Source organism: the organism of the source record quoted next, unplaced genomic scaffold (genome assembly GCF_019419815.1).
Source record: "Pyrus x bretschneideri cultivar Hongxiangsu unplaced genomic scaffold, Pyrus_bretschneideri_v1 Contig25, whole genome shotgun sequence".
Classification (NCBI taxonomy): domain Eukaryota; kingdom Viridiplantae; phylum Streptophyta; class Magnoliopsida; order Rosales; family Rosaceae; genus Pyrus; species Pyrus x bretschneideri.
In genome coordinates this window covers 6,012,756-6,028,936 of record NW_025999557.1, presented here as the reverse complement: position 1 = coordinate 6,028,936, position 16,181 = coordinate 6,012,756, and the positions used below count along the sequence as shown (strand labels likewise).

The following is a 16,181-nucleotide window of genomic DNA, read 5'->3' as shown; positions in this document are numbered from 1 at the left end:
CTTAACATAATTTGACATCAAGACCACCTCCTCATTTAAAGGGACGTCCAAAATTAGAAATAGGTGTGCCTGCCTAGTGCCTCCGAAACATACATTGAGGGGGGAAAGCTCTATTCACCGTAGCTAATAAATTGCCTTTTGTCCTTTGTGTTTTGCCTAACAAGGGTTGGTTTGCCTTCAAAATCCAACTCCGCCGACTTTTCCGTTATAATAGTTTAGCTTCAACCAAGTACTATATACTCAATGGATCACACTATACCATACACCAGTTTTAAGTAGGAACACACACAACACAACACAACAACGCATGGTTTTTGTTTTTGTTTTTAATTTATTTTTGACAAAAAAAAGAGAGTATAAATTACCACGTTGTAATATCCTTACTAATTAGTTTCATAAATAGAAAGTGTTGAGAGAGGGGCAGGACGTAGGGCCATGTTGGTGTGTCATGGCCACGTGTTAAATGTAGAAGAAGTCCGTTCTTTCATACCTAATTCAATATTGTCGACTTTTGTTTTGTTGCTACTCTGTTGTGTAGCGAATAAAAAAGATAGGTACAAAGAAAGATAGAGCCTTTTATTAAGGACACGTCACACATATGATCCAGCCGTAGATTCTGATTCTTTACGGACAAGGATTCTTTCGAGATCCTCTTTGTAGGGATTCAGAAATCAATCAATCATATCAATTTATTGTACATCGTTTAATAAATTTTTGTTAGGTACTATTTATATTTAATTTAAAATTTAAAATTTAAAATAATTTCTAACCACACGATGTACGATAAACGGACACGATTGATTGATCATTTGAATTTCCACAAAGAGAATTCAGAGAGAATTCTATAATAAAGTGAAGGCGATGATTCTCCAATGCCACTTTTTTCACGAACAAGGTATACCAAAACTTTCTAAATTCCCTAATGCATTATTATTAATTTGATAGTCTAATAGGGAATATGTATAGCAGCTATTGAAATTTGAACCCAATCAAACCCATAAAATATTTTATGAAGTTGCAAACAATTTAGCGATGAAACGTAAAACGTTAATGCACGCTACAACATTCGGAAATGGAAAATGTTTTCAAATCCAAACCATCGCCTTGTTCGGCCCTTTCTATTTCTCCATGTGGGTCAAAAAAAGGTTCATTAAACATACAGTTGAGAGAAGCTTGAAAAGGGCGTGACTTGCAAAGTTGCAAGTTTGGTGAGCATTTGTGGTTTTACAAAAAACTCCCTAGATTACAAACAAACCCCTTTCCCTTTTCCCTTTCTTTCCTTTGTTTTCTTACTTTTTCGTCTTCTTCCTCTCTCCGTCTCGCGTTAAAAGGCCCCTCTCTCCCTCTCAGTTCCATTTCCCGTAGCTTCGTGCAAGAAAGAAACACAGACGACCCACCCAAATTTGAATTCAGAGACTTTACTTATTTGTAAATTGTAGGTTAACGCCTTTCAAGTTTTTTATTTGTTTACGTGTTTTGCGAAATCAAACCAAAACCTCCCAACACAAAATCAAACCAAAATCCCCATTAATCATATTTGTTCTCTCTCTCTCTCTCTCTCTCTCCCTCTCTCTCTTTCTCTATACATCAAAAAGAAGAGGAAAGGAAGACAAGGAAGCAGGGAGTCTCAAGAAATGGATGGTCTTTGTCTGAAAACAACTGCGCCAGGGATACACGGCCTATCTTCCAACATCTCAGCGGCTGCAGCCCTCGATACCCGTACGAGCCCATCTCCGTCTCAGGTGAGCGCCATTGGCTGCTCCTCCGCATCTGGGATTGACAAGTCAACCGTAACCGCGGCTCAGAAAAGGACAACGCCGTTTTCCGGATTCTCATTCAAGCACCCTCTGAAATCCTTATGGCCTGGAGCAGCAAGAGGAGGTGGACCCGCCTACAATGGGATGGCTCTCGACGACGTCGTCCCCTTGTCCTCTAAGGAGGAGGGCGAGCAGGAGGAGAAGGAGGAGGAGCTCCAGAGTGCGACCAGGGCGTCGGACGGTCAAAGTGGGAACTGGGTTTTGAAGATTTTGCACGTGAGGTCTCTCTCTCTACCCAGGAGAGAGGAACAGCAGGGAGGCAAGAGTGGCGGCGTTGCAGAGCTACCCACGGGAGATAGAAAAACATTGGTGGATGATGACTCGGAGGAAGACGATGACGACAATAATTGTTGTAGTGTTTCAGATGAGGCCGAGTTTGATCAAGACACGTTTTGTCGGTTGCTTCGGAAGGTCTCGTTGGCGGAGGCGAGGTTGTATGCTCAAATGTCGTATTTGGGGAGCTTAGCTTATTGCATTCCTAAAATCCAGGTACGCACACATCATTCCTTCATTCCCAATTGAGGTTTCTATAATTTCTATAATTTCTGATTTGGTTTGGTCCCAATTTCCCTTGTTACAATTTCTCGTGTTTTGTAATCCAGCAATTTTGGTCATCTTTGATTTGATTGCCTGACCAGTTAGTCCTATTAGGCTGCTTCTTCGAAATCGGTTTTTGTAGCTTCCTATTTTGTTTGTCTGCGTCTTCTTTTAATGTCTCCATAATTTCTTCAATCCAGCACTTGTATCTGGTAAGCCAATTAAATGGGCTCATTCATGAGTCATAAGACCTCGTCGTCTGAATTCTGGAAAATCTTATGGAATTTGTCTTCCTTTGACGTGCGTCTGCGCCTGAGGTAGTGAATTCTGCATTTGATAGGAATGTGATTTAATAGATATTAGTTGTTTACCTCGGTTAGGAAATTTTCTGTGTTAAGATGAAGTTTATACATCTTGTAATAAGGCATCACTCGGGTCTTGTGTTCTGTTGTTTATCGATTCGCAGTTTGATTATCTACTCGTTTGATGACGTTACTGACTTCTTAATAACTTGAGGTTCATGATATGTATATGATGCTATAGTTACATTTTGCCTTAAATCAGATAATCACTCCCCGAATCTCACATATTCCATCTCATGTATCTAATTTACCATCAACCAATTCAATTCCTATATAAAGGCTACTTGCATAATAAGAACTTATTCTGACTTAGTTTCAAATTCAGACAGGAAATCTTCTAAGAAGTTATGGTCTGCGTTTTGTTACTTCTTCAGTAGAGAAGAAGGAATTGACTACTAAAACTGAGAAAGATCAGGAGTCAGCTGAGATTCGAGAAACTGAAAAAAACCTTAAGGAAGACAAGGAAGAAGATGCGGAAGTAAAGGAGCAAAAGAACTATGGATATCGAATAAGTCCATCTGCTGCTTATCAAATTGCTGCTTCTGCAGCTTCCTATCTGCATTCTCAAACAACGAGCATACTTCCATTCAAATCCTCAGAGACCGAGGCAGAAAAAGACTACCCTGAAGAAGGCAGTGAAAGAAGTGAAGCTGTTAATAGGATGAACACAGATGTGGCTTCTTTAATGGCAACCACCGACTCAGTTACAGCTGTGGTTGCTGCAAAGGAAGAAGTAAAGCAGGCTGTTGCAGATGACTTAAATTCAACAATTTCATCACCTTGTGAATGGTTCGTATGCGATGATGATCGAAGTGGCACCAGATTCTTTGTCATTCAGGTAAGGAAACCGATTGTGGTTTTATACTTCTGTTTCAGAGAATATTTCCCGGTTTTATAATTTACTTACCAGCTCATTTGTTTTCTATACTTGACCTCCGATCTACATGTTTTGCAGGGGTCTGAATCACTAGCATCCTGGCAAGCAAATCTACTTTTTGAGCCCATTCAGTTTGAGGTTAATCCCTTCTCCACATTTTCTTTAGTTTTCCTAGTCTTTGTATTGACCTTGTTTGTATGAGATGATTGAAGAATGCTCTTTTAAGTAATTACTTATTGAATGAATCTTCTTTTTCTAGGGACTGGATGTGCTTGTGCATAGAGGCATATACGAGGCTGCGAAAGGGATATACGAACAGATGCTGCCTGAAGTCCATGCTCACCTCAAATCTCATGGTGACCATGCAACCTTTCGTTATACTGGGCATTCTTTAGGGGGAAGCTTGGCACTCTTAATAAATCTCATGTTGCTTATACGGCTAGAAGTGCCAATTTCTTCCCTGCTTCCTGTTATTACTTTTGGTGCACCATCCATTATGTGTGAAGGTGATCAATTGCTTCGCAAGCTTGGATTACCGCGAAGTCATGTTCAGTCTATTACGTTGCACAGAGACATTGTACCCCGTGCCTTCTCTTGCAATTACCCAAATCATGTGGCAGAGCTTCTCAAGGCTTTGAATGGGAACTTTCGGAATCATCCCTGTCTCAATAACCAGGTAAGACTAATACTGTCTCATAAAGATCACAATCGGAGAACAGAAGAAACATTGAATATATCTGTTTCATCATTCCCCTGATTTTGACATTTATAGCTGATCATTTTTGTCTTTCCTCAAAATAGAAGCTACTGTATTCTCCAATGGGGGAGATCCTGATTCTTCAACCAGATGAGAAATTCTCCCCAAATCATCATCTTCTTCCAGCAGGCAGCGGTCTGTATCTTCTAAGCTGTCCTCTGTCTGATGGCAGTGATGCAGAGAAGCAGCTCCGCGCTGCACAGTTGGTATTCCTAAACTCACCACACCCACTTGAAATCTTAAGTGATCGGTCTGCATATGGTTCAGAAGGAACCATTCAAAGAGATCATGATGTGAATTCTTACTTAAAATCTGTTCGCGGGGTAATTCGGGAAGAGCTTAGCCAGATCAGAAAGGCCAGGAGACAGCAGCGCCGCAAGGTGTGGTGGCCCTTGATAGCACCCCGAAGCAAGCATGCAGGAGGTGTGATTGTGGGAAGGACTGTTGCCTCAATCAACCTGGGGCAAGAAGAGCAATTAAACTTTTCGGGCGCAGTGCAGACGGGAAAAGAAACGTTGAAACGGTTCAGTAGACTTGTTGCATGGGAGCACATGCATTTGTTTGTGGTGCTTTTGGTACCGGCGCGATTGTTAGTCTTGGGGGCATACAGCATCATCAGTTTCCGGTGACTAAGCAGTAATCTGGCAGTATTAGGTTACGAGGCATCAGGGAGGCGGCCGATTCATGTTACGTTTCATGTTTTATGGGTGGCGGGTGGGTGGCGGAACAATTAGATGATTCTTTATTCAATTTGTTTGCTTGTTAGAGATAGAACGCAAAATCCAAAGTGGGTGTCGTTTCTTGTTCCATTCTCATTTCTCAGAGACTTGACGAATGTCGAGCTGGATACTCCTATGTAAACAAGATGAAATTATTATGAATCTCTTGTTAATGAAACATACATATTTTGTACATTTTATGATTTTTTTTTTCTTTTAATTTTTTCAGAAATTTGCAAAATTGGCAGAAAACCGTGAGTTTAACCCTTTGCAAGATCCTTTGAATGCGCATTAAGGAAAATATCACGAAGCCATTTGGAATCAGTGCTACATTGACTGTCACATTTATTCATCACTAAAAGATGCCATAGGCAGAACACATTTTCGATGGCCACAACATCTATTCATCACTGAAAGATGCCACACCATCGGTGGGTGGCAAGAACAAATTTCCGATCAGATTCCCACAAACAACAATTGCCTACCAAAACAAAAGCATATATATCATCCGATGGCCAACGGCACAACACAGTATGCTTCCTACATTATGTTTCTTGTGCGCATATAACTTTTGAGTCAATTCACATTCACTCAGAATCGTAAGTGTTTTACTTTGTGAAACCGAGAAGAAAGCCCACATAGCGAAGGGGAAGTTGGGTTCTTATTTTCTTACAGATTAAGTTTACCAGCCAAGTACCACGAGTGCATAGCAAGGCTGCCAAATGCCAAGATGTTGGCCAGAGATGACAGTCCGTGAATCATACCAAACTTCTTATTCATGGCTGCCAGTTTTGGGTTTTCCTTTGCAACTTGCATATTCTTTGACCATCCAACTTCTTCCCCAATGTTCTGCTCCCTCTCCACCTTATGCCTTTGCTTCATCATCTGCACCCACCAGCACCGTGACAGACAGTGACGACATGCACATGTTATGGTCCAAATAAACCAACAACTTCACAGTGAGCGTCAGCGACTTAACCAAATAAACACATAGACAGAGTTGTGATACGTTTTATCTACCTAATCCGCAGACAGACATAATCACAAACTGGCGATAGTATTGCAAGGTCAGGAAACTTATGAAATGAAAAATGCACAGCAGTTTGCAATTACCTCGATAGTCATGGGAGTGAAGACGAACAGATTGGTGAGATTGAAAGCAAAGGAAGAGAGCAAAAAGCCGAGCTGGTACTTGTCGGCAACAGAGGAAGAGCTCCACGGATGCAAATACCCAAACGAGCCAGCTGACACTGCAAGGCATATCCCAACCATGGTGAAATAAGCCGGAAACATCTTGCTCTGAAGATTCCCGAACTGATGCCGCGGAAGATTCCTATTTTCCAATTCATCAATCATTCAATTTTTTTGTTAATCTTCTTCTTTAACCAAAATACAAAATTACTGACAAAAAATGGAAATTCAAGAGAAGATAAAAAATGAATACTTGAACATGATGATGCCGCCGATGAAAGTGACCCAGAGAGCGGCGCCGAATGCGGTGGAGAAGCAGAGCAGATGAGCCAGCTTTAGGTAGGTGGAGAGGGTGGGCGATTTCAGACCGTCCGATTTCGATCCAAAGGTCTCCGGGGAGAATATCACTCCGATGGCCAAGAAAGCCACGGCTGCTAGGAATCGCGTCAACCAAGCCATGGCAAGAGATTGAACGATTGAAGCTTGAAGCTTTTACCTACTTTCTCTCTCACTAATCTGTCTATGCCTAGTAGTCTCTACTCTCTCACTATTTTCTTCCTCTCTGGAATTGTCGAAAATGGTTGGTAGGTGCTTTTGCTTATTTCATTCGCCCACCGTCTTTGACTCTCCATTCACAATTCAAGCTAGTTTTATTCCTGACCGTTGGATTCACCAATCTGGTCTGATCGAAGAGTTGATGATTCACTCGGCCGGTTTATGGGCTTCATGGCCCATTAATCTTGGCGGTAATGGGCAGCGACACGGTTCAACATCTGTCATGCCGCCGATCCACGTGGCGCGCTCGCACAAATTAGACCTCCCGCCATGCACCAAAATAAGAAAAAAATGAAAGAAAATTCCCTACCTTTTTTAATTATAAAATAATAATAATTTTCATTTTCATTTTTTCCCCGAACAGTGAGTCGGTCTGCGAGTCTTCCTCCACAAGTTTCAGGCTTTAAGCAAAGCAGATGAGATTGCAGAAGCCATTGCACCCTCACCCCTTGAATCGCGCCTTTCTTCCTTTTCCTTTTTGGGTTTTATTACTGGTTGAATCTTGGGTTTAGGCTTTAGTTATTTCACTGCTGAGACGCAACTGAGAGAGCGAGAGAGTTGAAAGGATTCAAATATCCCTCCCTTTTTTAATAAAAAAAAAAATCAATAATTTTCATTTTTTCCCCCGAACAGTGAGTCGGTCTCTGAGTCTTCCTCCGCAAGTTTTAGGCTTTAAGCAAGCAGATGAGATTGCAGCCTCACCCCTTGAATCGCACCTTTCTTCCTTTTCCTTTTTGGGTTTTATTACTGGATGAATCTTGGGTCTAGGCTTTAGTTATTTAACTGCTGAGACACGCACTGGGAGAGCGCGAGAGTTGAAAGGATTCAAATTTCAATGACGGGGGGAGGTTCAACGCCCGAGACGTTTGCCGGCGTCCGTTTCCTTCTCTTGGGATTTGACCCCTTTGACGAGCACCAGGTCCTCCTTCCTCCTTCCCCCTTGTATCTTCAGTCTAAGGAATTTCAAATATCTCAAATTTCCATGTGTAATGTGGTAGCCTTGCTTAGTTTTGTGTTTATGAATCGCGTAGGTTCGATCTAAGCTGGTAGATTGCGGCGGAGTGGATGTTGCCCACCACTCCCCCAATTGTACCCACGTCATTGTCGATAAAATTGTTTATGTAAGTCTATTTTTCCTTGTAATTTCTTCTTCAAGCTTCTGTTTTGACGCTTTAAGACGTTCATGCTATGTGTCCGTTTCTGCGTTTATTGTAGAATTAGTGAAAGAATGCTGTATTATGTGCATTTTCCTACATTGTGTAGGATGATCCCGTATGTGTTGCTGCTCGAAATGACGCCAAGACGCTCGTCACCGCTTTATGGGTCCATCATAGTTTTGATGTTCGACTCCCCGTTGATCCCGCTTCGGTGAGTTTTGTTTCCCTTCTTTCTCAGTCTTACTTGTCTTATCATTTTCCAGTTCTGCTCCTTTCTTTTGTTTTGGGATCAAGCTTCTTGAACATGTCCTCATTCCCAGTGAAGTTTTCCATTTATTCATTTATTTAATACATGATAATGCACAGTTTCAAAGTTCCAAATTTCACTGAATCTTTATGTGAAAACTCGAGCTGCCATAGTTTAAAGAACCTTGGAGTCTGCAAGTACTGTTCTGTTTTAATATTATCCTTTTGCACAGATTATATACAGACCTCTTAGTGATTTGAATGGTATTCCGGATGCCAAGGGACTTATTGTATGCTTGACTGGATATCAACGACAAGATAGAGATGACATTATGGTACGCATTTCTAGTTTTTTTGCAATGTTTCTGATATAGGCCCTACTGGAGACTGGAGATTTGTAATATGTGCCTGTCTCGTGATTTGTTTCTGTTTTCTTTATCAGACAATGGTTGGGTTAATGGGTGCTAAGTTTTCTAAGCCCTTGGTGGCAAACAAAGTCACCCATCTCGTGTGCTACAAATTTGAGGGTATGCATTTTATCTATTCTCTGTTATGCATTCTTCTTTAGCTCTTTACTTTTATATCTACGAAACAAATGGTTTTTATATTGTCAGGGGAGAAGTACGAACTTGCCAAGAAAAACCCAAAGATGAAGCTGGTCAACCATCATTGGTTGGAAGATTGGTAAGTTCATGTTCTGTTCACTCTCTTATGTTTTAAAATTTTGATATTATTTGGCATCTATTCAGATTGTTGAAACAAAAGAAAAGAAACTTTCCATCCCTATGAATTGTTTATTTGTTTCCGTCTAAGCTCCTTTTTACATGCTTCAGCTTAAGGGATTGGCAACTTCTTCCAGAAGATAAGTACAAGACTAGGTGAGTTGGTTGCGTGTGAACTTTTGAACTATATTTTTCACTATAGACCTGCAAATTTATATGCTGATCACTCACTTTCTCAACAGTGGGTATGAACTGGAGATGATGGAAGCTGAGGCTAGAGATTCAGAAGATGAGGCTGAAAACACATTTGTGAAGCAAGCTGGGGTGAGAAGCATGTATAAGAGTCCTCACAATATAAAAGCTGGCTCACCAGCAACACCTAGATTGCCTATACCAGAAGGAGAGATGCCTAATGTTCCCTTGGTTTTTAATAATGCCATTGGCAACTTATCAGTTCCTCGGAATGAGAATAAATTGGATCAAGCCTCAAGTGTTTCTAATTCTTATGTTTCCAAGGGATTAAGTTGTCAGGATGCATGCCAGTTGAGGGCTGCTGGTGGCGGTGACCTAAATGATCAACATCACGGAACCCCTGATCCTAAGGTGAGAGATGATTTCATAACTAATTGTGGTTCTGCTGAAAGGGCTTCTCACTCGGCTGGGAAATTAAGCTACTCAAGGCAAACCTCATGGAGGCCAACACTTCCACTACACGTGGGATATAAATCAGGCCGTGGTAGTGTGTCTTCTAAAGTACCCATTTGCAAATTAAATGCCAATGATGATTTGGCCTCTTACACTTTGAACGCAGATCAAGCAGATGAAAATTTTGACTCCAATTGTGTTGAAGTCCCTTTAAAAGATACTAATTTACAGAGAAGAGTCAAGTGGTGTATTTCCTCAGAATAGGGTGATGGATCTCTCTTATGCTAGCTCCAAATCACAGAAGACGAATCCGGGTGCAAAATCAGGCAGTATGCATAGTCCTTCATCTAGTATTAGATCTCCAAAAGTAAAGCCTACATCTTTGATTGATGGTTCATGTGAGACTACTAGCCATTATATCGTTGCAAAAGATGACTACTCTCTGGATAAAACTGGCAATTTGAATGCTGCAGGAAATTCAAGTACTTTGACTTTCTCTGCCGCTGCGATCTCAAACACGGGGAAAGATGAAAATACAAACACGAAATCATCTCCAACCACTTTTCGAAGATTAAGAAAATCCAGCTTATCCAGCAAGCCCGGCATTGCAGATTCTGCTGAGGAAAAGACTACAACTGCGGTCAGCAAAACGGTGGAACTGCAAAATCAGCCCCAAAATGTGGGGGGTTCATCTCCAAGTAATGAAAATTCGGTGAATAATAGTTCCAACGACCCTGCTAGTCTGAACTTGCTTAAAGAGAGAAATAATGACTTGGTAACAAAACATCTTAAGCAGAAGGTGAAGTCCAAGAAGACTCTAGGTTCTTGGCCTAAGTTAGTTTCTGCTAACCAAAAGGGGTCTGTGCACTTATATAAAGATGCCTCCTTAAATGATACTAAAAAATCCCCTGATCCCACGAAGCTTGGTGTGCTCTGTCCAGATGTTAATTTTGAGCCCCCAAACGAGGTGGAGGGAAAAGATGTTAACAAGTCTGCAGATGTTGCTGAGAAAAACAGTGAATCTATGGATGATGAAACTGAGGCTCCGAAGGAAGAAAGTGAACATAAATTGGAGAATGTACTTCATGAAGCTAAGGGTGTGGTGGCCCAGGCAACAAGTAAATGTGTTACTATGGATGATAGTTCAGGACAGGAGCAGCACCTACAGGATCACTCTGATGCCTGTGCTCCTCGCGATGTAATGGCCAAGTCAGGTTCTGACAACATTTATCTGCTGGTTGAGTCAACTGCAAACGGAAATGCTGTCAAGGGAAAGAAGAACCAAGGGCAAAAGCGTGCTTTGGGTAAAACCAAGCTGAAAACTGTTCCCCCTGTCACGGATGTTGTGAAGCCTAACAAAGTTGTCTCTGAGGAAAATACTCGGAATGATAACACTGGGGTGACACAGAAGAAACAAGAAAAAAGACGTGCAGGTTTAGTAGGCAAATCTAAGTGCAGTGGTGTGCCCCAAAATAAGTTAGAGAACTCTTCCAAAATGAAGGAGAACAGGCCAACTGTTGGTGGAGATCAAACTGTAAGCAAGTCCAAACAGCAGGCAGAAAAATCAACAGCTAAATCTGATATAACTCCGTTGAAGATAATTCAAACATCTGTGGAGAGAAGTAACAATCCTTCAACACCCGAAGGGAAGGCTCCAAGCAAAGTTAAAATTGAACCTGTAAGGTTTATTCTGAGTGGGCACCGATTTCAAAGAAAGGAGTTTCAGAAAGTTGTCAAGCGTTTGAAAGGACAATGTTGCTGGGATTCTCATCACTGGTCTTACCAGGCAACGCACTTCATCTCTCCAGATCGAGTTGGCAGGACAGAAAAGTTTTTTGCAGCTGTAGCGTCTGGAAGGTATTTATATTATTGTTATCTCATTAGCGTGCCCTTATCCTGGGATTCTTGGGATCAGCTAATTGAATTTTCACAGTGCAAATGGATGCTTTAATGTATTCTACGTTGAGTGCAGGTGGATTCTTAAGAGTGATTATCTGGAAGCTAGTGATAAGGAAGGAAGGTTTTTGGAAGAAGAACCTTATGAATGGTACAAGAATGGCCTTAGTGAAGATGGTAACATCAATTTGGAGGCCCCAAGGAAGTGGCGGCTCTTGAGAGAGAGAACAGGCCATGGTGCGTTCCACGGAATGCGCATTCTCATATATGGTGAATGTATTGCACCACCTTTGGTACGTCATTTTTTCCAATTTTAATTTCGATTTTTTTTACATTGTTCTGATGCAAATTGTGCCTTATCTTTTGCCAAAGAACATTAGATATCTTTCTCAAATAGTCCAATTCTTTTTTCATGCTTATGGGGGATGTTATTCCTCGGAATCCATTGAAAGCCAACTAGAGAGTTAACCAGAATGTGCACTTCTTGTCTTCAAACAGGATACTCTGAAGCGTGTCATGAAGGCTGGTGATGGAACAATTTTGGCAACTTCTCCTCCTTACACCCGCTTCCTTAAGTCAGGGGTTGACTATGCCATTGTCAGTCCAGGCATGCCCCATGCCGATATGTGGGTACAAGAGTTGTTGAAGCATGAGATACCCTCCGTTGTGGCCGATTACTTGGTTGAGTACGTGTGCAAACCTGGGCACCGGCTTGACAGACACCTGCTATACAACTCCAATGCGTGGGCAGAGAAGTCATTTGAGAGAGTGCAGAGCAGGGCGAAGGACATGGTGGAGGAAGCGTTTACAGGTGAGGATGGTGATGATTCTAGTTGCGGTGGTGGTAGTGATATAGCTTGCGTGGTGTGTGGGTGTGGGGAGAGAGGAGAGGTGATGTTGATATGCGGCAACGAAAGTGGGAGCGTGGGGTGTGGCATTGGTACTCATATCGAGTGCTGCAGTCCACCGCTCGAAAGTATTCCGGAGGATGACTGGTTTTGTCCAAACTGTAGTTGGAGCAAAAACAGCACCAAGTCTTCCAAGAAAAGGAAGAAGGGTTTGTTGGTTGGTTGACAGTTAATGGCTTGTAGAGCAGAGTAAAACTACTGTCTTGTAAATCTGTAATCGTACGATGATATTGATTTTGATTAATAAATGCACACAAGAGAAGAGGAGAAGTGAAGTTGTTTTCTGAGTTGTGACTGGGCCATGTTAATATATGATCACAACCAGAAATTTGTTTACTTCTTCTAGTTCTATCACCACCAGAAATTTTTTATAACACTCTACATGTTATAATACCATTGGAGAGGCATAAAAAATATAAATTTCCTCACTTATATGATAACATGTGGGGTACCATGTAATAGTGTATAGCACCCGGCATGTATTGTATTTTATGGAAGCTATATACTTGTTTTACATAGAAGGGTTACACTTTTTGAAAACGTTTTACAAAACTTTCTTTATAAGTCCACTCACTTTTGTTTAATTGAGCGGCAAAGCTCTAGTGACCGAGAATTTCTAGCAAAAGTTGACATTAAGGAGGCTTCTCCTTACGATGTAAATGTTCTTTATTTTTATTGCAATTTATTTATACTCTGACATCACTTTTGCGATAAGATTTCAACATAGCTTACATGCGCATAATAGTATTAGTTACTTCAAGTTTTAAATTAGTAGCACTTTCTACATTACCATCATTTTATGACTTCGTCACCCTTCAGATATTGGTTAGCACAATTCGATTCAAGTGTCCGGGTAAACATTCTGAGTCGAAGTGTGTTCTAGACTTTGAAAAAATCCCCCCTACCATCACTTGGATTCCTGGAAGTCTTGAGCTCTTCTCTTCTAGTTCTGGTGCTCTCTCAGAGGTCCATCCGATCCAACCTCCTCCTCCCTCCTGAGCCATCGATCACCTGTCTTATCTTCTGAGAGAGAGAGAGAGAGAGAGAGAGAGAGAGAGAGAGAGAGAGAGAGAGAGAGAGAGAGAGTGTCACATTCCGGCCCGGGACGAATCACTTTCCGGGCCCGCTCCACCACCGTAGCACGATATTGTCCGCTTTGGGTTTACCATTCCCTCACGGTTTTGTTTTTGGGAACTCACGAGCAACTTCTCAGTGGGTCACCCATCATGGGATTGCTCTAGCCCCCTTCTCGCTTAACTTCGGAGTTCCTGCGAAACTCGAAGCCAGTGAGCTTCCAAAAGACCTCGTGCTAGGTAGGGATGAAAATATACATTTAAGGATCACTTCCCAGGGCGATGTGGGATGTTACAGAAAGAGACTGTGTCTGATGAATCATGCCTTGAGAGTGGTTAACACTAGTGATTAGTGGTCGAACTTGAAAGGATATATTCAGAACAGTACATTATATATTATGGAAAAAGGTAGTAGCCTATGAGGAGATAAGATGAGATGAGATGAGGTTAGATTAGAGAGAAATGCGAAAGAGGTTTTTTCAAAGTGAAACTCTCTATGAACTTTCTGCTATATGTTTTTGGTATAATATTTTATAATGTTGATATAAAAATTAAAGTTAAATTATGAAACGACAGAAAGTCTATGTCCAATTTAAAGAGAGTTTTCTTAGTATTTCTCTACATTAGAAGATACGTCCCACTTATGTTGACATTTCTTATTGGTGGCCCCTCACATAGAATCATATAGTAGTAGCTTACTAGCTTGAGGGTTGAGACAGAGCGAATAAAAGTGGGAACCATTCAACCAACTGAAACAATTGGAAAAACTGCCAAAAGAGGTGGGACTGTTTTTATTTGTTGGTGGGGGGGGGGGGGGGGGGGGGGGGGGGGGGGGGGGGGTGGGGTGTGGGGGGGAGTGGGGTGGGGTGGGGAGGGGAGCGTGAATGAGTTCAACTTTCAAGTTTTCAACACACAAAGAAAGAACAGGACTTCCACAGCTAGCTAAAAGGCTAAAGGGATGCTGCAAATTAAGGTATATAAGTCAAAGAAAGTGAGTGACCAAATTTTACCATCTATACCCACTTTACCAAATTTATTATCATTTTTTTGAAGAGAAACAATAGTGATTTCATTGATAGATTAAAAGTCATTACAATTGTGTAAAACATCAATCTTCACGGTTTTTTTTTTGTTTTGTTTTTGTTTTTTTACAGTGAATGGTTTCCAACATTAGAACTAGCGTACTCCTGCTTTATTATATCATCATACACCCACCCACCCACCCTTATGAAAGCACACGGAGAGCATAACAAACAAACCAAAAAAAAAAAAAAAGTAAGAGAGAGAGTAATTAAGAGCGCAATTACAGCCTTGTGGATTGTTGATTATTAACAAGTGGTTGCTAACCTACTACTTTTCAACACCCCAAGAACATGTGGCAATTATATGTTATATATAAAGAGAAAGAGAAAGAGAGAGAGAGAGATTTGGATCCGATTGGTAAATTTGATTAATCATAATACATATAATGCCTGACGAAGATGATTAGATTAGTGACAATTGGAAATTCCCAAATCATCTTTTTGGTTGATGTTTCTTAAAGGGACAAATAAAAGGGTGGAGCCAATTAAGAAAAGCAAAACATAACTGAAGGTGGATTGAAAGGATGGAAGCTAAAGCGGAGTGATTGGGATAAAAGGAGCTCACTGCTCATATCATCACACTTGCAACAAAAGAAAAGGAAACCGTGACTTGAGTAAATGTTCCGTAACCCGTTTGCTGCTTTTTAAACAGGAGCATTTTTGCTACAATCTTTTTCACTTACAACCCTGAAGTGTTGTGTGTGTGTATTTATGAGGTCCTGCTGGGGTTGGGTAGGCCGGGGCCAATACAATCTTTTTCTGGCATTTAGCATTGGCAAACAGTCGTATGATCGTATCCTGTCCTCTTTTCCGGCAAAGTGAAAACTGACAGTTTGGTAAGTTTTGGATGGGGCAGCAGCGCAGCCAGTAGACACAGACATTTCCCATGGAACAGAGAACCCCTTGCTTTTTGGGACCTAAAACCATAAATGCAATTACAGTTTAGCTACAAAAGCCATTAACCAATTGCCTTTGGATCCATCTCAATCCCATCTGTACTGTAATTCTTGATAATGGTTGTTCTTCATCTCATTAATTTCCACCCATTCCCTTCTCCCCTTCTTAAATAATCCTAACTTGAAAATGGACGAATACACTTGTACAAATAAACATTAAATTTAATCTAACGGTTATATGATTTTGAATTTTGATGATTTTACAGAGATAATTTTTGAGAGAAGACCTTCAGATCGTTGAAATACATTATAGAGTTAATTCCACAAAAAAATGTATAAAAAAAGGTGTCATCGGATCCCCCACAAACAAACATAATGATGCTCCTGCACAAACGCAAACGGTTGTATGTATGTTATATATATATATATATTTTTTTTTTTTTGAAAACAGTATTATATTTACGAACACGTGCATCAATAAATGAATGTATCTGGATTCCGTAATATCATTACATAAATCTCTGTGTGTGTGTATGCGCAGTAGCAGTAGCATTACTATTTTTTCTTGATCTAGTAGCTCTTTACGGGGTTGCAAAGTAACAGTGGAATAATTTATCGAGTAAAATATGTGAATAAATAAATAAAGCATATTCCGCTCCCCCAACCAGCACTTCACACAGAGATGGAGAATGGGAGATGCATAATTATTGATTATTATTGTTTTACTTAAGCTTTGCAATG

At 40.9% G+C, this 16,181-nt stretch overlaps 3 protein-coding genes across 3 annotated transcripts; 2 read left to right on the top strand and 1 right to left on the bottom strand.

The window, feature by feature from the left end:
• The first annotated feature begins 1,295 nt into the window (after positions 1-1,295).
• On the top strand, positions 1,296-5,264 carry LOC103931984 (phospholipase A1 PLIP2, chloroplastic). Its single transcript, XM_009341515.2, has 5 exons — positions 1,296-2,306; positions 3,042-3,554; positions 3,672-3,731; positions 3,853-4,269; positions 4,395-5,264. The coding sequence occupies exons 1-5, from the start codon at positions 1,635-1,637 to the stop codon at positions 4,977-4,979; spliced, it is 2,247 nt and encodes a 748-aa protein (XP_009339790.2). The 5' UTR covers positions 1,296-1,634; the 3' UTR covers positions 4,980-5,264.
• Positions 5,265-5,546: 282 nt separating this feature from the next.
• LOC103931983 (transmembrane protein 205) lies at positions 5,547-6,769 on the bottom strand. Its single transcript, XM_009341514.2, has 3 exons — positions 6,514-6,769; positions 6,183-6,402; positions 5,547-5,954 (listed from the first exon to the last, which is right to left on the bottom strand). Exons 1-3 carry the CDS (start codon positions 6,717-6,719, stop codon positions 5,739-5,741), a joined length of 642 nt encoding a protein of 213 aa, XP_009339789.1. The 5' UTR covers positions 6,720-6,769; the 3' UTR covers positions 5,547-5,738.
• A 146-nt stretch (positions 6,770-6,915) lies between these two features.
• Positions 6,916-12,746, top strand: LOC103931982 (BRCT domain-containing protein At4g02110-like). Its single transcript, XM_048587002.1, is given in 11 exon segments — positions 6,916-7,734; positions 7,847-7,936; positions 8,079-8,183; positions 8,452-8,553; positions 8,661-8,745; positions 8,833-8,902; positions 9,052-9,096; positions 9,183-9,815; positions 9,817-11,442; positions 11,558-11,774; positions 11,980-12,746. Coding segments are annotated over 11 exon segments (3,633 nt in total). The 5' UTR covers positions 6,916-7,650; the 3' UTR covers positions 12,556-12,746.
• The last annotated feature ends 3,435 nt before the right edge of the window (positions 12,747-16,181 follow it).

Excerpts from the sequence above, each read along its gene's own strand:
- LOC103931984 (XM_009341515.2), top strand. The coding sequence starts at position 1,635 with ATGGATGGTCTTTGTCTGAAAACAACTGCGCCAGGGATACACGGCCTA. Across the intron at positions 3,555-3,671 it reads CCAGATTCTTTGTCATTCAG|GGGTCTGAATCACTAGCATC; the intron begins GTAAGGAAACCG and ends CATGTTTTGCAG. Across the intron at positions 4,270-4,394 it reads ATCCCTGTCTCAATAACCAG|AAGCTACTGTATTCTCCAAT; the intron begins GTAAGACTAATA and ends TCCTCAAAATAG.
- LOC103931983 (XM_009341514.2), bottom strand. The coding sequence starts at position 6,719 with ATGGCTTGGTTGACGCGATTCCTAGCAGCCGTGGCTTTCTTGGCCATC. Across the intron at positions 6,403-6,513 it reads GGCGGCATCATCATGTTCAA|GAATCTTCCGCGGCATCAGT; the intron begins GTATTCATTTTT and ends ATTGGAAAATAG. Across the intron at positions 5,955-6,182 it reads TCACTCCCATGACTATCGAG|ATGATGAAGCAAAGGCATAA; the intron begins GTAATTGCAAAC and ends TGGTGGGTGCAG.